Raw genomic sequence first — 23,818 nt, forward strand, 5'->3', positions numbered from 1 at the left:
TTCTAAAATAAAAGTCAAGAAATAAATTTCCTATCATTTTTTGATTTAGACGGGCAATTAAAATTTCTTCTTATCCACCACAGGTTAACAGGTATATACTGAGATAAATTAAATTATCAAGGTTTGACCATGTATGATTCAAGACATTATTATGCAATGGGAATGGGCAGAACACAAGTTACAGGTTGTCATTAGTTTTCTTGTTATAACTAATTCTGACCAATATTAGTGACAGAAACAGTGGTCTTAAAATAAATGTCAAGCCATACTTCAAAAGCTTGTGCCTAGGGAGGATTAGGGTGAATATTAGGAATGATTTCTTCACCAGAAGTGTTATCAAGCATTGGAACAGGCTGCCCAGTGAAGTGGTGGAGTCACTGTCCCTGGAGGTGCTCTAGGTGGTGCTCTAGGGACACGGTCTAGTGGTGGACTTGGTAGCTCTGTAGAGCTGCTCTCCCACCTCTTGTTCCCTAGTCTGTACATCCAGGGTTGCCGGGCCCCAGGTGTAAAATCTGGCACTTGCTCTTGTTAAAGTTCATGCGGCTGGTGATTGGTCAGCTCTTCAGTTTGTCTAGATTTCTCTGCCCTCAAGAGTGTCAACAGCTAGTTGCTATGAACACAACTTTGCCAATGAAGCATGAATCAAAGAACTTTTTCCAAAGACTGATAGAAAAATAGCCTTTGCAGACAAAAGGGACAGTGTATTTCCAATTTATTACTTAAAGAGCAGTTAAGGACAATATTAATCTGGAAGAGTAACATACTCTGATATTAAAAGGACCACAGTTACAGACACTCAGCTGTAATATGTTTTCTATGAAAAACGTATATACTAGTAACTTTGTAGTCTTTCCAATCAACTATATTGGTACCAACACAATCTGTAATATATACTCTTGTAATATATACTTCTGCAATTTTTTAACCTTCTCAGAGATACGAGCACTCCAGCCATTTCAGTTCAATGTTAAAGAGGTCAGCTCAAATACCTGAGCCTAACCACTGATACAAGAGACCATGACCAACTAAGCACCAGGAATACTGTTAGTATTACGTTGTACGCAGAGTCTCAGGATGCAAGTCCACTGCAGCAAGGCTGCTTTACATATCAAGGGATGACTGCAAGGAATGGTACAGCATGACTACAGCCACAACAGAACCTGTACTGCCACTGAAATGACACTGATTTGTTCCTGCATTAGCACAGGAAGCCAGTGACGGAGCAAGGAACTATCCAGGATAGTTCAGCTTAACTACTGAATCATCCTTAATTTAGTTTAGAACTAGTCTGACTGTGCTCATTAACTGAACAAAGGGAACAAGCCTTATCTTTTATGACATCTGTGCAGAATTGTGAAAATACCAACAAATGAATGTTGCTCTTAATCAGGACAAAAATGCATAGTAATAAACAGGCACTGTATACACTCAACTGGGTATGTGGAGTGCAGTTCAGCAACTGGGCATTTGCTGTTCTGCGCAGTAAGCAGATGACTAATGTACTGGTAGCTTCTTCCCTTTGTCTCATCTGAGAGAGGATATTTAGGTAAGAAGAGAGAAAGTGTCTTTTCCCTTTCAATAGTAATGTGAAAATTCAATACACTAGCTAAAAGGAGGAATTTGGTAGAAAAGCTTTTAAAATAAAGTTATTAAACACTGACTGCAGGGAACAGTGTCAATGTCATGAGCTAGCTATCTTATGTAACTGTCCCATTAGTCTTCAGAACATCTAATATTACTCAAAAATAAAGAGGTGACACTGCCATCTAAAAATAAACACTTTGAAAAAAAATCTCTGCTCTGTTGTAGCTAAGAAGCCAAACTCACATTCGTATCAGAGGTACCAGTATCTCACCACTAGCCTCAATGCCACAGTGAGCAGTAATATAGCATATTGGCATAAGTCCCTGCCCTAAAACCTCACAAAGTGGCATTGAGAAACTTCTCTTCTGAAATACAGCTCTGACTACATGGGCAATTTTGTGTGATTGCAACTTTAGTAATGTTAGCAGTGTAATTGCATTTCAAAAATAAAAAAGTTAAAATAGGAAGCAAATGTGATAAAAGGAAACATTCTCCTTTGTCACTAACAGCATTAAAGGGGCTGAGCAGAGCTATGAAAGGCTGGCTTCTCTGACAGCACTTAAAGACGAGAATTCTCATTCTAGTATACTATTCTCCTAATATCAATGCGGCTTTCAGTGAAGTTCTGAATCATCCTGCAACAACTGCCACTTTCAGGTGAAGCTGGAAAAATATTAGAAAGACACATTTCTTATTTAATTGCTCAAACAGCTTTGAAGTAAGAAATAATATTAATATTAATAATACTAATAATAATCTCTTACCGGCTTGGGGTTAGCCGAGAATCCAGGCTGCCAGACTTCATGGTAATAGTGTCAGTAAACAGCACGTCCTTTGCTGGAGATGCTAGGGCTTCTGAGTGAGACAGTGAAGGATGCATCCTCTGCTGTTGTAGGCGTTTTAGTGTAGCATAGCCAAAGGCATCTCGAGAACTTGTGTAGCTAAAGTTATAATCAGCAAGACTTTTTATTGTAGCAAGAGAAGGAGCTTTAAGAGACTGAGCTCTTCGAGGAAGTGTATGAGAAGACCCTGGCGGTACCAGGGATACAGAGTTGGATTTTGAGAGAGGCAGGTGGTTAGACTGTGGTGTTGAACAGTGACTTGGTTTAACTGTTTTTGTGCTTACCACAGTACTCAAACTTCCACAGTCAGTATCTACATTTGTAGTGTCCACACCTACAGTCTCCCTTGAAGGGCTAGAGCTCATTGAGCTTATGCCACTTGTTGTGGTATCTGTATTAAAACTTAAGCTACGACTCTTGAAATGTGTTTGTGTAGCACCATCTCCTATTAGCCTTTCTCTGCTTGTGTTTTCCCGGTGAATTTCATTTCCAAGACCTTTTGGCAGTTTCAGATCATTTTCTCCAATACTTGGGGTACTATCAGTATCTTCCATGTGCTTACTTCCAACAAAAGAAGTTTCTAATCGTAAAGTCTGGATTTTAGGAACTTTGAAAACGGGGTTGAATTCTTCCCCAGCAGGAAAGTCTATGCTACTGGAAGGTTCTGTTACTGTACGATTTCGCCTCAGGCCTGATTTACTGTCAGATGACGCCAGCTTTCCTCCTTTTGGATCACTGCTACTTCTGTGTTTTTTATTAGGTAGAGTAAGAGAGTTTAGAATACGATTTTTCACAAGTCTGCTAGAAGAAAAAAAGGGAAAGGGACTACGTTCTTTGTCCTTTGAAGGTCCAGGTCTGTCATAAAATATTTGTTCCGCATCCTCAGTAATATCTAGGAAGAACGTACTAGTGGATGTACTACCAAAACGGTCATCCTCCATGATGAACATACCTGAAATTATATGAGACTGTCACTGAAAATGGACATTCCTTTGAAGTCTATAAACTATGTTGCGAAAAAAGTAAGCAGTTCTATAGAAGCCAAAGTGGGACACTACAATTTACTGCAATTTTAATTCAACATTTTTTTCTGTAAATTAAATATCTTAAGGAACACCCAAGTTGAGGTGCTATTGCTTCAAAGAAAGCCATGCTATCTTATTTCAGTGCAAATATCCAGCTACTAGGATTACAACCAAAGCTATCCTTTAATGATATCTAAATACACTGTATTTCTGGATTTAAATTCCCAATATCCATAGCAAAGTTAAAATGTATTAGATACTCAAAATATACAAGAATTTAAATACAGCGATACTCTGTGTGTGCGTGTGTGTGTATACACATAGAATATGTGTATTTATAGTCTAGAATATTCCTTTGAGGACAACTAAGTATACCTACATACCTAAGCATGGATATTTCCGCAGGGTATAAAAACAAGCTGCCAGGACTTGATATAAAAAACTACTAACTTAGCCTGATGTTAAAAGTTCTTACTTCTACACCAAATGCAAACCTAAGACACTGTTACCTTCCCTCGCACTTGTCTACATCTCTCTGAACGCAACTGTCTCTTCTTTGTTGGCAATAACACCTCTATACCATTTGACTGAACTTCATCTGGCCAAAAGGTTGGTAAGAATACCAAAATGCTGTTTTGTCGTGGGTTTTGGGGGTGGAGGGTGGGGGTTGTTATTTGTTTTGTTGTTGTTGTTCTTACTTACTTGAAGGAGCAGATTCACTTTCACTGTTATGCCTAGAGCTGGTAGACTCAGAGGTCAAGCTAAGAGTGCTGGGTATAGAAGAAAGTTCATTGCACAGCTGCTCCATATCATCAGGGACCACTGGCCAAGGCTGTCTACGACTGTGTCTCACTGCATCCCAGTTGTGATGCTTCAAAATGTCACATCCTTGTTTAGTTTTGGCTATTAGACCAAGCACGTAGACACAGGTTCTGTATTTAATGTATATATAGAAAAAAGAGCAACAATAATAGCATCTCATTTAACTAAACTTATTTCTCTTTGGAAAGGAAACAGTTTCAAAACAGTTCAGCAGAAACTTCACAAAACTGCCAAGTAGCTTTTTGTTCATTTTTATTTGTAAAACAATGGAAGTTTAAGAAATGCACTAAAATATCTGAGAACAATGCACTATTCAAAACTAAAAACTAATTATTACAAGACCCTGGTTAATGAAGTAGAAAAGCCCTTTCAAAAAATAAAAAGGACAAACATTAATGCAGCAGCAATATTAGGCAAAAGAGCATCAGTTTATGCTTTTAAAGATTCAAAAAAATCATGGAATAGTAAACTGATTCCAACAGAGATGTAAGTAGCATATATTTTAAATTTTTTGTAAAGGAAGGAAAAAAGTAGTATGTATCTTTTTTCATAGGTTTAATTTGCTTACTGCATGTCCTTCCAGACTTCCTGTACAATTCTGTGATTATACAGGACTGAGATTATAGTCATCAATTATCTTAAACAAGTGATTTCCAAGTGAGTGCAAAACTATATTAATGAAATGACGTAAGGCTATTTGAAAACCTATGGCAACTACCATCTGTAAATTTTATGTAAAAATCAGATATACATACCCTCTAACAGAGAGAACCTCACAATGTTGGGCAAGTGCCATTATATCAGGAATTACATTCTCCTCTTGAAGCAAGTTAAGACCCCAATTTGATGATCCAATATTGCCCTGGAATAAAAGTTTGTCAAGTAAGTTTTGATTTTGATGTGGTCTGCAGCACTATCAGTGTAAAGCTTTCAACATTTTTGTTTGTTGGTAATAGTTTCAAGCCACATTTTCTCAAAGAAATTAGAGATTTGAGGACCCTTTTTGGCATTTCTAGTCATGCAAATGCAGAAAAGGAGTCAGCACACTATGTATAATACCTAAAACTGCTCACAGTTAACTACTATGTATTCCTCATTTTACCAATTCTACTACAGCCAGCAGTGTGATCTTGGTTACTCATTTTACATTCCTCTTACACAGGCTTTTTATTGCATACCTACAGTATCTTCCAATAATAGTCACCTTAGACAAATGTCTTCCCCAAAGTTTATTTTGGAACAAGAAAGAAGCAGATGAACAGTTGAGGTGGCAAAGCATATTTAGAAGTGTAACTTTGATACGCACAGACACGAGGTTTTTGCCGATCCCAAGTACCAGGGGTGTCATGACCATATATATTCACACATATCAATAGTGGCAGCTAATTTGAATTTGGGACTACTGCAGTAAATACATAAAAATCAGACCACAGTAACTTCTAACTACTGGTTCCACACTAACATCATTGTTACATGTGACAATCTGTTCTTTTTATTTGTTAAAAAAGAAAAAAAAAGAAAACAAAAAGAGCACAACTAATTAAAAAAACTCAGAACAAAAACAGTGCAGTGAACCATTTTCAACTGAAAGTCCAGTTAGAGTACAGAATGTGAACTTGGAAAAAATCACACACATTCTATGACAAAAAGCCTAATTAATGATTCTATGGGATTTTGCTTAGGTATGTCAGAATCAAAAGTAATAAAAGAACTCAAACAAGTGCAAAAAATTTGTAATTTATTACTAACCAAGGCCCAAAGGGCTGCTTTCAGCTGCTTAATTCCTTCCCACTTATCCAACATTGGGGAACGAACAGTGTAACTTAGATCTGTAACAATACTCTGAAGGAGAAAAACAGAAGAAAAAAAATCAGTTGAAAATGAAAAGGAGACCTCAGTTAAACAGGTTCTCTTGCATTTTTAATAAAAGTTAAAGTACTAATTTAAAGCATGCACCCTAAAATGAACAGTGGTAGTTCTGTAATAATAAGCATAAATTAACAGCAATGGTAATGCAACTAGAAAATTTTAATGTAACCACTGATTGCATAAATTCAATTCAGATTTTATAAAGATAACAGATTAATCAAACTAACACTGCAATATGTAAGCTTTCTATTGAATTTTCAGCTATCACATTCAATTCATCACATCACCTTGCAAACCAACATTAAAAGTGAATTCATTTAAGCAACCATGAACTGAATTAGGGTTTGTTTTCTTAGCTTTTCAGGATACTGGAAAGACTATTTTATTCCCTCATATCCACATTTTTGTATGCATAAAAAGACAGGTAGAGTTTTACTTGTCAGTATACAATTCACTCAGACTCAAAAATTATTTCTATTGGTGAGTTGCTTTCCATTCTAAGATTTTGCTAGCCATTTCAGAAAAATATTGCAAAGTATTTCTCTGATATTCCAGTGTCAGGAAGGAATTTCACGTGAGACTAGATGGCAAAGACTGTCTTCACAGCTTTTTGGCTCATATAACTTAAGACATAATCAACTTACTTTGCAATGACTGTTTAAATGCCATCTTTTTAAAAACATATTCAGAAAGGGTTACAGTACTCTTGAAAGATTTTAAAGTTATAAATAGTTGTTATCCTCACCTGAGACTCCAGTAAATGGCAGCCCGTTTTATGGTGCACCAGTTGGCCATAAAGGTGAACTGGCAGGTAGACATGTGGCCGCTGTAATCTGGCAGAAAGAGAAATCATATGCTTTCCCAGCAATTCTGACATTTCCTTTCAAAATAAAGTACACTGTAGTGTAATGCAATATGTTACTCTTGGTTTTTTTCAGACAAAGAGGATTCTTTTGGACAATTTAGAGTAGAATAGACTAGACTATTTCAGTTGGAAGGGACCTACAATGATCATCTAGTCCAACTCCCTGACCACTTCAGGGCTGACCAGAAGTTAAAGCATGTTAAGGGCATTATCCAAATGCCTCTTAAACCCTGACAGGCTCGGGGCCTTGACCACCCCTCTAGGAAGCCTGTTTCAGTGCTTGACCGCCCGCTCAGTAAAGAAATGCTTCCTAATGTCCAGTCTAAACCTCCCCTGGTGCAGCTTTGAACCACTCCCATGTGTCCTATCACTGGATCCCAGTGAGAAGATATCAGCATTTCCCTCTCCACTTCCCCTCCTCAGGAACCTGTAGAGAGTGTAGAGAGTCACCCCTCAGCCTCCTTTTCTCCAAACTAGACTAACCCAAAGTCCTTAGCCACTTCTCACAGGACATTCCTTCCAGCCCCTTCACCAGCTTTGTTGCTCTCCTCTGGAGGCATTCAAGGACCTTCATGTCCTTCTTAAACCGTGAGGCCCCGAACTGCCCACAGTGCTCAAGGTGAGGCCGCACCAATGCTGCATACAGCGGGATAGTCACCTCTCTTAACCAGCTGGTTATGATGTGCTTGATGCACCCCAGGATGCTGTTTGCCCTCCTGGCTGCCAGGGCACACTGCTGACTCACACTGAGCCTGCTCTCGACCAGCACCCCCAGATCCCTTTCTGCAGGGCTGCTCTCCAGCCACTCCTCTCCAATTTATACTTGGGCCTGATGTTACTCTGTCCTAGTTGCAGAATCCAGCATTTGGACTTGTTAAATAATTGCCCAATGCACCAACCTATCTTGATCCCTCTCTGCAAGGCCTCTTGTCCCTAAAGAGAATCAACAGCTACTCCCAGTTTGGTATCATCAGCAAACTTTCTAATGGTGCATTCAACTCCTGCATCCAGATTGTTGATAAATGTCTTGAACAGAACTGGCCCTGGAATTGAGCCCTGAGGAACACTGCTGGTGACCGGCTGCCAGCCAGATGTAGCCCCATTCACTACAACCCTTTGAGCTCTGCCCCTCAGCCAGTTCCGTACCCAGTGCCCTGTGAACCTACTCATCCCACAGCTGGACAACTTGTCCGGAAGGGTGCTGTGAGGGACATTATCAAAATCCTTACTAACACCCAGAACAACTACATCCACCGCCTTCCCTTCATCCCCTAGGTGGGTGACCTTATCATAGAAGGACATAAAATGAGCTAAACAGGACTTTCCCTTTCTGAATCCACGTTGACTGTGCCTGATGATTGCATTCTTTAAATGCCTTTCAATAGTACCCAGTATAATCTTCTCTACAATTTTTCCAGGAACTGAGGTTACACTAACAGGTCTGCAGTTTCCTGCATCTTACCTTATGCCCTTCATGGAAATTGGAATAACATTAGCTAGCTTGCAGTCAGCAAGGACCTCCCAGAATTCCAAGACCTTTGGTAGATGATCGAGAAGGGTCGTGCTGTAACATCTGCCTGCTCCTTCAGCACTCCAGAATGAGTCCCATCAGGCCCCATAGCTTTGCGAACATTCAGCTGATACAGCTGGTCCCTTACAACTTCAGTGTTCACAAATGAAAAGTCACTGTTCCCACACTTGTTCTCTGACTCTGGGGACTGGGCAGCCCAAGGTCTATCAGTATTATTATAGACGAAGGCAAAAAAAAAAAGCTTCTGCTTTTTCTTCATCCTTGTTAGTCAGGTGACCATCTTCAACAAGTATTGGTCTGATGTTTTATTTAGACCTCCTCTTGCTATTACATGCTTAAAAAAGCCCTTCTCATCTGACACAACACGGGCCAGTTTCAGCTCTATTTGAGCTTTGGCCTTTTGGGTCTTCTCCCTGCATATATGAACCACAGCTCTATAATCTTCCTGTGAAGCCTGGCCTTGCTTCCAGAGATCATACAATTTCTTTGTCCTCTTGAGCTCCATGAGGAGGTAGGTCCCTGTTCAGCCAAGCTGGTCTTCTGCCCTGTTTGCTTGACTTGTGGCACAATGGAATCACCTGCTCCTGTACTTTTAGAAGGTGGTTCTTCAACTGACCAGCACTTGTGGACTCTCAAGCCCTCAAAAGCAAATTCCCAGGGTTCTCTGCTAATAGCCCCCTGAGTTTGCTCTCCTGAAGTCCAGGGTAAGAACTCCGTTATCCTTTCTTCTCATTACACTGAAAATTTTAAACTCAATCATTTCATGATCACTGTCACCAAGTCAACCACCTACCATCACATCTGCCATGCATGAGTCCTCCTCTGTTCACAAAGAGCAAGTCTAGGAGGGCATCTTTCCTAGCTGGCTCACTGAGTACCTGTGACAAGAAGTTCTCCTACGAACTTCAAGAATTTCTAAAACCTGCTTGTCACAGCAGTATGGCGTTCCCAGCTGATGTCTGAGAAGTTTAAATCTCCCATAAGAACAAGGACTATTAATCCAGAAATTTCTCCTAATTGCCTACAGTATGATTCATCAGTGCTAACATCCTGGCTGAGCAATCAGACGTAGACACCCATTGCAACATATCCTTTTTTTCCATCTCCCTAATGCTCACCCAGAGGCTCTCAAACACATCACCACTAACTGTAAGGGCTGTACAATCAAACCTTTCCCCTGCATGGAGTGTGACACCTCCACCTTGCCTGCCCTGCCTATCCCTTCTGAATAGCCTGTAGCCCTCCATTCCCAGCACTCCAATCATGCGACTCAATCCACCAAGTCTCGCCGATACCAATGGTATCATAGCTGTGGGAACTGACCAAAGCTTCCAGATCATCCTGTTTATTTTTCATACTGTGTGCATTGGTGTACAAGCATTGCAGATATGGTCCTGAGCACGCCATGCTCCCAGAACAGTGTAAGTGCTCCCACTAGCATTGCCGCCCTCAGGCAATGCCATGCCAACCCTTGGCTTACCTAATGCAATCCTGTTGGTATTGCTTTTGACCATTGCTTCTAGTTTAAAGCTCTCTTGATCAGTCCTGCCAGCTTATGCCCAGACACACAGTTTACCAAATTTACCTTTGGTTGCTCCGACGGACATAGTTATCACCATCAACAGGTTTGCGGTATGTTGTAAGCGCTTCATTAAGTTGTTCTTCAATCAGTTCAACATACTTTAAGTTATATTCCTAAAAGACAACAAAGGTAGACACAATACATTTAGTGGTTTGTGTTTTTATAGTATGGTTCTTTACCAGGAAGGAATAATTCAAGTGATCCTTAAGGAAGGCTGGATTTCTTTATGATCTGAAGGTGGGGCTCACCAAAATTGCTGCACTTCATACACACAATGAGTCTCCAGAGTTGACAATTGTTTCCATAATTATGTAAGCAAATTAGTTAAAAAGGAAAGAAAGAAGGAAATAGTTCACATCTGATAAACAATCTCAACAGACCACCAGGCATTTCAATATTCCTAGAGAAGCGACAACTTATAAGTTAGTCAAGAAGTTGCCAGCAGGAATGAGACCAAGCACTTACAATCTATTACGAAAACAAAATAACAAATGAAGAGTCTTATTCTAGTCATGACAATGATGCATCTTTCTTAATGGTCTTGTATTCCTATTTACTTCCTAACAGCATAAAGCTAATTCTATCTTCATGAGCTCTAGATTTAACTTTAATTAGCAAAAACCAAAGGTAAAAGGTATCTTAAAAAGTAGTATTCCTTTACACACTTCTCCAGCTAAGACCTTACACAACAACCTGTTTATAAAGTCACTACACTCCTGAATTATTTGCTGAAATACCAAAATTATATAAGAGGCCTGGCTAAGTCAAAAGCACACATGTACAGAGCAACTATAGACCTGTTAGTCCCTCTTGACCTTTTTCAGCAAAATCGTAAGTCGCTGACGCAATAAATGTATTGAGATTAGTAATACACATATATGGACATGCAATATTTTTAAGAATTTTTGACCTCATAAACCTGCATATTCACCCTTCCCCCTCCTAATATCAAGCACTTTTTATTCTTAGCATTACCTTTTGCCACTTTTCCATTTGTTTGGTTACATAACCTCTTTCATTGAGATATGAAAACCCCTTTGGGATGGACAGAAATCTGTAAAGTAACATCAGACAATTAGTGCTCCACATAAACAAACCAGGTAGTTGGAATAAAAACAAACATTTATTTGTTTCCACAGTGTAAGGTCAAACAGCGTGTTCAATGTTTACCTTAGGAGTAGAAGCAAACCCTTGTCTCCAAGATGAGAAAGAGCTGGTTTCATTTGGATAAGGGCATGAAGATTGGCCTAAAATATTTAAAAATGCATAAGGAGTATCTGAGCACTATATAATTCTGAAAACTACAACAGTTAAAACAATCTGCCAGCAATGAACAAGCAAGTTTTTCACAAAAGGAGGTATCCAACAGCACTAACCTCATCCCAGTATTATCCACTTTAGGTACCTTCTGTCATTAAATATATTTTTATCTATCTATATATAAAAATATATAAAATATATAAAAATGTATTTCACAAAAAGTATAATGATCTAAGTGACTGAATTAGTCTGAATTAATATTTAAAAGTAGGCATTATCCAGTAGTCTAAATTTTCTTGTCATTAATACTGCAATATTTTCAGCAAGGGGTCTATAAACTATTACGAAGTCCATCAGTGACAATCAGGAAAGGAAACCATCAGTAGCTTCTTGCATGCTTTTAGTTTGCTACTGGGGGAGGGGGTGGGGAACAGCTCACAGAGCAGCATACCAAAAAGAGGTTGAAAAGGGAAAGGATGCTCACCTTATCTTCACATGCCTCATCTAGAATATCAAGTGCCTCGGATGAAATAGTTTTATTTTTATCATGTAACTGGGTCACCAGTAACTCAATCCCCCAGTTGCTGAAGAACTCTACATTTGCTCTCAGTAATACTCGTAAGTGTTTTGTGGCGTACAACCTGCAGCTCTGCAAAAGCAAGGAAAATGCTTTTCTGAATGGAAGAAAAATAGCTGGTGTAGTTAATGATTTATCACTTTAAGAAATACATTTAAATTATAATCTTTTACAGCAGGTAGCTGTGAATGTGCACCTTATGTATTAAAACTAGCCTATTAGAGAGCTATTTCTATCTTATCAAATGAGAAATTTAAGCCTGAGATCTCAAGTAATCCAGTTACTGCAAGTCTCCTTGAAAAGCCCTTATCAATTTGTCATTCACTGTGATGGCATCACACATTCATCAGGATTAGCAGGAAAAATACCTTGTAAATGCCCAGTGCAATTGCATTTACTTTTATGTATGCAGTGTTTTGCAAAAAAACTTTAATAAGCAAATAGTAGAACCACTGGGGAATTTATTTTAATGTATTTTAAATTGTTTCCCAGAAGTATCTGATCTTCAAAGCTTCTTAGAAAACCTTCTAGATAGAAAAATGCTATTTTCTGTAATAAGACAGTTTCCCAACACTTAGTTTACTACTACAAATTTCTCCAAGTGACAGCACAATGCAGTACTTTGTCAGTGCCTGTACTGCTGATCACAATTTGCTAAATAAACAGCATAAACTGATTAACACCATTTTCTATTCAAGAAGTACACAGAAAATAGAAGCAAACAGGCTTAATCGACAAGATTTTGCAGTGTTCTGGAGTAAGCACAGAATAACCCTGACAATGTATGCTTACTAGGAAAGGTGTTATCCATACTTAGACAAGCATAGCTGGAAGAGACAAAATCAGGTGCCCACATCTTTCTTCAAGTGTTCAGTCCCTACACCTTTAAGGCTACGATAGCTATAAATCAAGTATATTTTCTATATGTTAAAACAGAAACTATCTATGTTGGGATGCATGCGAATATCTGTGCTCCAAGAGACAGGTGAATTGGTCCAGGTTGGACAGCACTACGTAGGTTAACAAGATCTTCTGGGTTGTTTTTTTACCTCCAGAAATACTTGGTAAGCAGGACTTGGAAGAAAATATGAGGAGGAAACGTGAACATGCTTGGTTCATTTCAAAAACCTTGTCTCGTTATTTCAACTTCAAATATCGTCTGCACTTTTCTACTTATTCGATATACAGACACTTCTTTTTTGGAGAGGAGCCAGGAATGAGATAACACACGTACCAAGACAGACTGTGGAACAGTGATTTGCAACTCTGATCTAGGCTGCACAGCTGTTTTGAAATGGCTTGCATCCCATTAGTGGTATGCCTTGCATGTGGAATAGACAACTAGCAGCATATTTATTAAAGATGAGAGCAAGAGCTATTATGCTGAAATGATCACATGATCTAGATGTTAAGCCTACAGAATAACACAACAAAATGCAAGCAGAATTCAGTGCCAGGTAGTTCAAGTGTTAAATTCTATCTGTGAAGAACAGTCATCACTGCTGTAACTACACTGTGATACAGAGAACAAAAGATAATAACGGTCACTATCTGAAATACTTCCTGAACATGCATTAGTCTATGCAAATAGCTTGTACAGAACAAGAGCAATTTTTATTTTCTGTTTGGAGAAGAAGGAACTCGTGAATCTGATGGGACAATAAAATGGCAAAAAAACTCACTGCAGATAAATTTGAAACAATGAGCTAAAGTGAAAAAATAATCCCGGCTTTATACACAGAACATGCTGAGACAGCTCTTTCCACCCAGGGAAAAGATGTTGGGGCTAATATTAGTTAGTTCTGTGGAAGTGTTAGATAGAAGTTCAATAGCAAACCAAAACCACTGAAGGGAAACAGAACAAAATGCATCAGTACTGTCACTAGGTAAATCCATTGGGTGCTGACATCTTGGACACTGTGTACAGATCTGGTTTTCCTACCCTGATCAGAAAAAAGACTAACAATTAAAAGGGTGTAAAGAACAGCAGAACAGGATTTTAATTAACTGAAGGTATGGAAAAGGGTCTTTGAAACAAGGAATAACTCAGAGTAAAGACATTCAAACCTCAGACCTGGGGCTGCAAAACCACTGCATGTATTTCCAACAGTTCTAAAGTCTTCAAGCAGGGCCACAACCTTTGTACAGCAAGATCACCTGTATGCATTTTCCAGATCAGAGGGGTAAAGCCCTAGAATGTTTTTATTTTTGATGAGAACTCATCTTCTACACTGGTTTTCCTATATTTGAGGAAACAGACATTCTCTTCATGCATGAACTACATGAAAACATAGATAAAGCCCTGTACTAAACCCGTCAGAATATTCTTACTTTTACTATTAAAGGTCTTTGAGATCTTTAGAAGTGAGGAAGCAAGTCAGAGGCCAGTATGCTCAGCTGACTACATACAGCTCAGCATAGATGCTAGTAGATGTACGTCTACCCCTTAGCCACCTATAAAGATAAAATTTTAGGTCATGAGCTGCAGCAGTTGAGGACACACTGGCTACTCTGCTGTTTCCACCATAAGCTGGCAGAAAGGCAGCTGAGGCAGTATTAATTTGCTTTATTAATTTGCTTTAGCATGAATGACCAAAGCACATATGGAAGTAGGTTAAGATGTGCTTCTGCTTCATTATTTTGCAAGGCTATTGCTCTGTAAATGTTTTTGTTGTATGCAGTCACCCCAAAATGCTACTCTCCCCTTCTAACACTAGACTGGCTACAGAAATTGCTTTTTCTTGTTCAGAGACACTCATTAACAAATGGCTAACAAACCTGCTTCACAGCTCTGGGTAGCTTTAAAAGATGTATGAGGCTATAAACTCAGTTAACCCAAGAAAAAGAGCATCTTCAGCTTTTGAAAAAAACATATAAGGTATTTCATTAACAAACATTTCAGGGAATTAAAATTTCTGATTGGAAGAAGATGGAGATGGTCTTTCTCCCTTACAAAATGCAGCTTTTCAGAAATTATGTCCAGTTCTGTAAATTTTTACTGCTTTTAAACAGAATTTAGAAGACAGAAGCAGCATATAGTATCAAAATATAATTTGTCTTCTGGATTATAATTAATACAAACCCCTCCAGAGGCTCTACTCATCCTACGAGGTCCTCATCAGAAGTCCTTGAAAAGAGAAGGTAGAAGGGCTTGCAAGTGCCTTATCTGAATTGAACTGCATGTTTGTTTTTAATCTTAGGAGTCATTTGTCTAAGGTGACAGAATGTCAGTTCTGTTAATATTTAAGAATATATTCCCGTTATGGGATAGAGCAGTGGGTAGTATAAACTGCACCAAGTTTCAATTTTTTCCTATCATGCTTGCTAAATACAAAAGAGTAAATTTTGTTTTGGTGTTGCCAATGATGCTGTTTCATAACTCCAGAACATAAAACCCAGGAAGTGGCAGGTATCTTCCCCCAACATCTAAACAGAGGTACTTCCAAATCACTCCTCAGTCAGTGGGGTACTGCCTGTGCCAATATCTGTCAGTTCAGTATTTCCATATTCTTTCAGTTGTGTTATCCTCTTGGATTTGAGAACTATTTCCACCTCACATGAATATTTTGATTTCTGAAAGAAACTTGTAGTTTTGCCAGTTGCAGTTGTTCAAAAATATAACTTACACCACTAAAGATACTGTTAATACCAGAATAATCAAAAGGTTTTATTCTTTGGATTAGCTTTTTACACTCTGATCTTCTCTTGGGAGCATAAACACCAGAAACACTGATGACAAACATTTTGTCCAAGAGATGATACCAGCAGTATTGTGTACACCAAGCTCTGCCAAAGGGTTCTTCAACAGAGTCAACATCTTGTCTTTTTGTCAAGTAGTGTTAGTGAAATTTTCTCTTCAAAATCCCATCAGTTTAGTTTCCACCATAAGAACGTATGTGGTTGGGCACATGGTAACAAAAGAAAATAATTTCTTAAGGAAGCAAATAAGTTTTATCCAAGTATAATCTGTGGTTGATGCAAACACAGACCCATTTCTGCTGGTTGAGACAGCCCATTCTATTTGTGATTTTCCTTTTTTAGATGAAATACACAAAATATTACCCTATGAATTCCAAGAATTCCAAGCAGGTCAACTCATTCAGGAAACAAAACAGCCTGAAGTAGTTTTATCTATCCCTCAAGGTTCCATATGTTTCACAAATGAAGTCAAGCTCTATTTAAGAGGTTCAAACAGTAAATTTTCCTTCTTTTTTGGTACCCTGATTCATTTGGTAGAAGATTAATTTAAATTTGTGATGAACAAACAAGATTTAATTTTTTAGTATTTCTTAATATATCATAAATTCTTTTAAAAAAAGAAAATATTGAAGGGATTGTCACAGTATTGCAGCACACAAAAATCAGGGTACAGTTTCACCCAGTGCAACACTGAACTCTAAACAGTAGAACTTAAGTCACAACACATCTCAGCTATGAACTTGCCTGGAGATCACTCTGGTTAGAGACCTAGTATACCTGAATACACAACACATTAAGGACTATTGACCCAGACTGTGCATGTATGAGAAAGATTACACTTACTTATAGAGCAAGCCAGTGCTCAGTTGAGAAGACAGATCCTAGTAATTTCTATTCTTTTACATTTTGGGAGACTGCCAAAACCAGTTAATCTCTGCTGTTTCCCTAGACAATGTTGCTAGATCCATACATTGATGCGAGACTGGGAAACAGAAGCATTAGAACTTGACAGCCATAGGCTACCTATGTGGGCTCAGACCATAAAGCATCATGAAAGTATGAAGGTATCAGTGTATCTGGCAAGAAAGATCTCTAATTCTAGAACTAATTATTCAGGTTGGAGCTCCAAAATTTGCGTTCTTAAGTTTCTGAGCATGTAGGATGTCCCTTAGCTTTGCTCAAAGAGTTCAACTTCAACATCTGTCAGGGTCTGGCATTAAACAGTCACAGTAATGCCAGCAATGAGATCATGATCTCTAATCCTTTTCACAACCCCAAACAGACCAGAACTGAAATGGGTAAACTGGGGGGCTCTACAAGCATTCTTAATTTCTAAGGTGCCAGAGAGTGATGTCTATCCTATTCACATCTGAAGTGCAAGTGTTTACTACCTAGTGTTCATTAAGCTGAATTACAAATAGGTGGAAATTTTACTTTTAGTTATCATCACTAAGGGCAGCAGTAGCTCTCAACTGCTTTCTGGCTTTGTATGTGCTTGGCACAGTATGTTAAGACAATATCTGCACCCCACTTCAAGCAAGCCTGCTTACAGCTAGTGATACCTGTACCAGAGTTGAATGTTGTTGTTCCCCCCTGCCCCTGTCAGCTAAGATTAAAAAAAAAAAGTAGAAAAGCAGGTCTTTCTGAAACATTTGGCAGGAGATCAACCCATTCCTACTTACATAAAGCTTCTGGTGTAAGCAATGGATGCTTGAAAACATTTGGAAGTATCGATCTCAAAATAGAATTTAAGTCTTCATACCTTAGATATCAGAATCAAGAAAACTTCCCCAAAATCTAACCCACAAACAATAATTAATAATAAAATGCCTCAGATTATTAGTGTAACTGTATACTTCATTGAGGAGATTATGACAGCATGCCTGGACTTTTTCCTAAATGTTAACTAGCTGCATTGGCAAGAAACTGAAATGCTAGAGTGCTCTTCCCCCAGGTATGGCCCTCTTTTATGAGGTAAAAATAGTTGGGAGGCTGTGGAGGGGATAGTACCCACTGACACAAAATCTTAACAGAAACAGCTCAATTGAATTCCACAATCTAAATTGCTCGTAACTAACAGTCATCTATCAGGAGCTTAGAGGTCTAATAAAGATGCAGGCATGTGTCCTCACAATAAACTAATTTCTATTTCCTTGCTAAGACTAGGCATAAAACAACTTTGGAGAAAGGGTATCAAAGTCATCACTTTATTGAAAGATTACTCAAAAATTATTCAGTAGGGAGCTTCACCCTCTTTCAATGAGGCACTCCTTCAACCTCAACTATCTTCATTACTTTTAGACTTCACTCTTTACCCATAAGAATCATGTCTTTGATAGTCTCAGAGAAATATCCTCCATTTCTTTCCTTCTCTTTCCATTTCCAAAATACAATGACACATTTAATGCTAGCATATACCTTATTCCCACTTGTGTACACTATAGAATATATTCTGCTTTATCCAGGTGATGGAGGAATAGATCTCCCTGAAGTCACAAAAGGTCCTTCCTAGTTAAGATTTCAACTTACTGTAATTTCCCCGACTTCAATGTTTGCTTGTCTACTATGTTACCGCTGATTGATTTCTCTTTTCTTAGAAGTTCAAAAGCTTCCTTTCCCAAGTCTATGTAAGTGTGTGTTTTATTTCCACTCACCTTCTTTGATTCTGAAGTACAAATCCCAACACCTATTTCTGAATCATGCCCTTGTTCTAGGAGCTATAGCTTCTACTCAGTTCCACCACAGTAACATCAATCATTAGCAAAACAGCATCTACTGCTGGAAGGTTAACCTGTGTATTACTGCTAAAAATACACATTCTGTTTGTGAAAACAATGCCCTCACAATTGATTTACTGACCTAGACAATAACATTACACTTGGTTTATGCATTTGAAGACTTTAACTGCCTTCCTACATGACAGAAACCTCTACTTGAATGACTTAATTTCTTGAGCACAAATAACAATACACTGTGTGAAGCTCACAGCAAATTCAAAAGCTACATGAGTAGGAGTTTCATTTCTCTGGATACAAAAATAAAAACCTTTCTGGATATATAATAGCTTAAAAATAAAGTTGTAAACCTTGCATAACAAAATGAATGTCTAGTGTCAAATAGCAATGGAACGTAAGTTGAATCGAACTTACATCTGTAGCTGCTGTCAGGATTTTAGAAAGGATGACTCTTGCTAACCCATCTCTGCTGTAATCCAAACTAGAAACAGTCAATTTCAACAAGTGATCCTGGTTCTTCAAAGAACAAAGGTTAAGAAGACTGAGGGGGGGGGGAAGTGGAGAAGGGGAGAGAGAAGAAAAGAAAAATTAGTATTTATTCTATCAATAATTTAAATTTAAGTACTTTGAATTGGCCTTTAATTTAATGCAGAATAGAAAGTTCCCATATGAAACTGAGTAACTTTAAGCTGTTACAGTTGTCAAATGGGGAAAAAATAATGCACTAAATTGCAAGGGAAAATCCCCAAATGAACATTTTTATAATTTTTCCATTATAATTTTATCAGCATTTTTAATTAGTGATTGTATGAAAATTACTGTTCATAAACCTCTGTGAACTATTCCTCATTGTAAAACATTCTGTGTAGAACGCTTGCCGTAAAGTTAGTCCTATTAACTGTCTAGATTATATTGTAAGCCAAATTTTATGAAGCCAATTAAAAAGTTGCATCCTAATAATGAAAGAAAACAAATAAAAAAAACAGAGTACAACAAACCACCTGATTTTTCACTTAAAGTTTACTGTATTTAAAATAAACTTGTATTAGGCAACAGCCAATTTACTCCCACAGGAAGGCAAGTTCATTTGTACCTGAAAAAAATTTTGAACGTCATAGCTTCACTCAGAAATACTGGACTGAATTTTAGGTACAACATGTATCACCATATTTCAAAAAGATTGCCAGTTTTTGGTGGTTTTTGTGGTTTTTGGTTTGGTTCCACCTCTGTCCCCCCCGTCCCCATCCTCTTCCCTCCCCAATCTTACTATTTTGTGACACAATCGCCCTTATCTGCTCAGTAATGACAGACTAAAACACTCCTTAATAAAAAAAAAACACTGAAACCCCCCACAACTGGGGACATTTACTTGTACGTAAATCAAAAGAACTTTAAAGTTTTCAGCTTCACAGATGGTGGTCTTCATGCACAGTTTACAATTTTCATAACTATTGTATCTGTAAGCACAACTCAAGCAGAACAAAAACACTCACCACTGAAACACATTACATTTTTCAAGCATTTTCACTCCATGGGGGTGACAAGACAGAGTACCAAAAAAGAGAAAGTAGTGCTGGCTAAGGGTATTTAGTAACCCATTATTTTGAAGGCTACGTTCAGGTTTCATTCCTGATGAAGAGTTGAGCCAATGTACAATATCTTTAACCAATTCCTCCAGGTAACCTTGTCCATCCTAACAAAATGAAGAGTAATAGCATTTACTAGTAATAGAACCAGGTGTCTCCTCTTTACTGAAATCCATCATTTTAAATATCTTAAAATGTGTAAACACAATACAGACACAAAATAGAAATGCTAGCTGGCAAACACAATTCAGACTAAAGAAAAAGGTTCAAGGCAAATAAAAGAAGTTTAGCTTGGAGACATCTTAGGACCAATTCTATTCTTACCAGGAAAAGGATTATTCAGTGACATTTTCCTCTGGCCTGATGCATAACACTCTTTAGCACACAAAATGAAAGGAGGTAGAGAAAGGAAGGATATACATAGCAAAAATTTAAAAAGCTCCAAACCCTAAGTTGTATTTAATAAAGCTGCATTCTGTAAAACTTCTACTTAAACACAGTCTTCCTCAGCATCTCATCTGGACAATTCAAGGTATTAAGTTTATTTTTTAATTACACTGATCAGGTTAGATTTAACAGCCAAAGTCTACATAAGTCTTACTAAAATTAGAACTTTTCCTCAAAGCGGCATACAGCAGCACTACTCATTCTGCCTCCAGTCTTGTAGCTGAAAATTTCTTACCTCTTCTGATTCAAGAAGAAATTCGGTAAACTGACAACCCACCACAGTGAGCTGCTTAGCCTTGGCATAGTCCAGATCCAGGTTGGCATACAGTTTACTGCTAGGCTTGTAGAAATATAGCAATCTCCTCACAAACCTACGGAAAGTAAAAAAGATTTTGCTGTTTTTCAGTACAACAAGGACAGTCTCACAGTATGCAATGATGCTGGTAGAAAAGGTATGTTATCACTAAACTAGCTTATTGGCAATAACTCTTCAAAAGGTATTAGAAGAGTAGCAGGTAGCAGTAGTGAGTCTGCCCAGACACAATTTCAGAGATGCAGCAGTACTGTGCATTATAAAGGATTTTCTATGCCATGACTTAAAATAAACAAAGGAACTCAAAATCTTATCAAGTTAGAAGCTATAGCTTCCTTCTCATGCTTGCAATTTATTCTGCTGTAATTTATCCTGTGGTGAGTTTCAGAGACTATACTATCTAGACTTACAGAGAGTTAAAAAGGAATCTGTGACATAAGTTTTCTTCACCTATAATAGTTAACACTGCTGTGAAAAATACATTTTTCTGTTCTGCCAGGAAAAGGCCATATTTCTTCAGCAACAGTATTTTTTCACCTCATGTAAGCATTTCTGAAGCACAACAGAGTGACTGCAAATGCAGACTCTCATTCAGACTTTTTGAAATCATGATGAGCAATATAGCTTGAGTTTTGCACTGCAGGAATAAGTCTTCAGCAAAGAGCTTCCCCTCACCAATTCTTAGCCAAAAAATAAACACGTATTTGTGCTTTCAAATAACACAGAATGTTCTGTCTGAAGGTAGTTATGTCAAGCATTATGAAAACTTATCCCAGCACTGTGCCTTTAGTTAAAAAAGTGAGAGTAAGCCACTATCCCCAACTCCAAACGCAGGACCAATTATGAAGGAAATCTGAGGGCGTCTTTAAATTTTATCAAACAGAATGTATTTTATTCTGGGTTATTAGCAATAAATGTATATTACATACGAACACACACATTTATATGTGTGTGCATATGCGTTTATACTTACATGTGTATGTATGTATGTACATGTACACAGCTATACACACACATTGCGTTAACTGTATCTCTATGAAACGAAGGAATCTCTATCAAAACTCCATCAGAAATATCTAGAATTTCAATTTAAGAGTCATAATAGCATCAGAACAACACTAACAGTAAAAAAACCCCACAACTTATGGACAAATAAATGTACTTACACTTCAGAAACAAAGGGGCTGAAAATCTTTTTATGATCAGTAGTTAAACTAGAGAGATTCAGGACTTAGCTGTAATTAAACAAGAGCAACAGCACAAAACCAGATGTCGTGGTTCAGCCCAGCTGGCAACTAAACAACACGCAGCTGCTTGCTCACTCCCCCCACCCCTCTGGGATGGGGGAGAGAATTGGAAAAGTAAAAGCAAAAAAAAAACCACTCGTGGGTTGAGGTAAGAACAGTTTAATAATTAAAATAATAATGATAATAATTATTATTATAGGAATAACAATAACAATGATATAATAAAAAGGGAAAGGGGAAAAAGGGAAAAAACCAGAAACACAAACGATACAACCACTCACCACCCGCCAACTGACACTGCCGGTTCCCGAGCCACAGTTGCTGTTTACCCCCCCTGCCAGCTCATCCCAGTTAGCATCCTGGGCATGACGTCACATGATATGGAATATCCCTTTGGCCAGTTTGAATCCGCTCTCTTAGCTGTGCTCCCTCCCCTCCCGGCTTCTTGTGCACCCGACAGAGCATGGGAAGCTAGAAATGTCCTTGACTAGTACATCTGTGTGTTATCCACACTCTTTTCATACTAAGTCCAAAGCACAGCACTATGTCAGCTACAGTGAAGAAAATTAACTCTATCCCAGTTAAAACCATGACAGTATCCACCCCTTATTCCATATCATTTACATCATACTCAGGTCCCATACTATCCAATAAAATTTCAATAACCCCTACCTGCTTTCTCATCCTTTAATAGAATATACAGATTTCATTTATCATTCCCCTAGTCTACGGACCACCCCTGTAAAATGTCTGTGAAATGTCCATTGAGTTCATTTAGTCCGTGACTTTGGGATCCATCTATTGTAGACTCTTTCAGAGAGGTGCTGTGTGTGGTGCTGGATTGTTGCATGCTTAGGTCAGTCCTTGTTCCATCGCCACTGCACTGCTAGTCCTTGTTCTATCACTGCTGCACTTTGCTCGGTTCAATGAAAGATCATTTTTATATTAATTTGGGATATTCCCACCATTATACCATTGATAGACCATATAGCAACCATACTAGTAACAACATAAAACATTATATAGCAATTAACAACATACTATCCAGTTCATTGGCTGTTTTCACCCAAAATCAAATCCCCTAGAGGCACACATTGGATTTCTCCATCCTCCGACTCCAAAACCCTAGAGGTCAACCTCGGGTCTCCCCTGGTGCTTTCTGCCAGAGGCTCTAGGCAGGGCCATTCTCCCCGGCTGTGGTGTAGAGCACATTCTTTACATCTTGTCCTGCCCAGACTGGCCCAAGAGCTACTGCATGAACTATCTCCTGTTTAATTTGTTCGAAGGCTTGTTGTTGCTCAGGGCCCCATTTGAAATCATTCTTCTTCCGGGGCACTTGATAGAGAGGGCTTACAATCAGACTGTGATCTGGAATATGCATTCTCCCAAACCCCACAACAACCAAGAAAGCTTGTGTTTCCTTTTTGCTAGTTGGTGGAGACACGGCTGCTATTTCGTTGATCACATCCATTGTGATCTGACAACGTCTCCACCCTCCGTTAGATTTCCGCACTGGCTATATGGGACTGTTAAAGGGTGAGTGGGTCTTGCTGATCGCTGCTTGGCTCTTCAGTCAGTGAATGAGCTCATGGATGGGAATCAGGGAGTCTCGGTTGGTGCAATATTGCCGCCAATGCACCGTTGTGGTGGTGATCGGCACCCGTTGTTCTTTGACCGTCAGCAGCCCCACAACAGAGGGGTCCTTCGAGAGACTGGGCAAGGTAGACAGCTGTTTAATTTCCTCCGTCTCCAAGGCAGCTACACCAAAAGCCCACTTGTACCCTTTTGGGTCCTTGAAATACCCTCTCCTGAGGTAGTCTGTGCCAAGGATGCA

The 23,818-nt window shown here is 38.6% G+C and overlaps 1 protein-coding gene across 2 annotated transcripts in view; it reads right to left on the reverse strand.

Moving 5' to 3' along the window:
- The window catches only part of RICTOR (RPTOR independent companion of MTOR complex 2), a 103,607-nt gene that overhangs the window by 12,536 nt on the left and 67,253 nt on the right, over positions 1-23,818 (reverse strand). For both annotated transcript variants that reach the window (XM_064439385.1, XM_064439384.1), the window contains exons 20-31: positions 20,660-20,795; positions 19,885-20,084; positions 18,806-18,932; positions 11,865-12,029; positions 11,291-11,367; positions 11,096-11,174; positions 10,124-10,233; positions 6,888-6,975; positions 6,023-6,115; positions 5,029-5,135; positions 4,154-4,383; positions 2,349-3,378 (exon numbers count right to left, since the gene is read on the reverse strand). In XM_064439385.1, the coding sequence (XP_064295455.1) occupies positions 2,349-3,378; positions 4,154-4,383; positions 5,029-5,135; positions 6,023-6,115; positions 6,888-6,975; positions 10,124-10,233; positions 11,096-11,174; positions 11,291-11,367; positions 11,865-12,029; positions 18,806-18,932; positions 19,885-20,084; positions 20,660-20,795 (2,442 nt within the window). The remainder of the gene's footprint in view (positions 1-2,348; positions 3,379-4,153; positions 4,384-5,028; positions 5,136-6,022; positions 6,116-6,887; positions 6,976-10,123; positions 10,234-11,095; positions 11,175-11,290; positions 11,368-11,864; positions 12,030-18,805; positions 18,933-19,884; positions 20,085-20,659; positions 20,796-23,818) is intronic.

Source organism: Phalacrocorax carbo, chromosome Z (assembly GCF_963921805.1).
Source record: "Phalacrocorax carbo chromosome Z, bPhaCar2.1, whole genome shotgun sequence".
Lineage (NCBI taxonomy): Eukaryota > Metazoa > Chordata > Aves > Suliformes > Phalacrocoracidae > Phalacrocorax > Phalacrocorax carbo.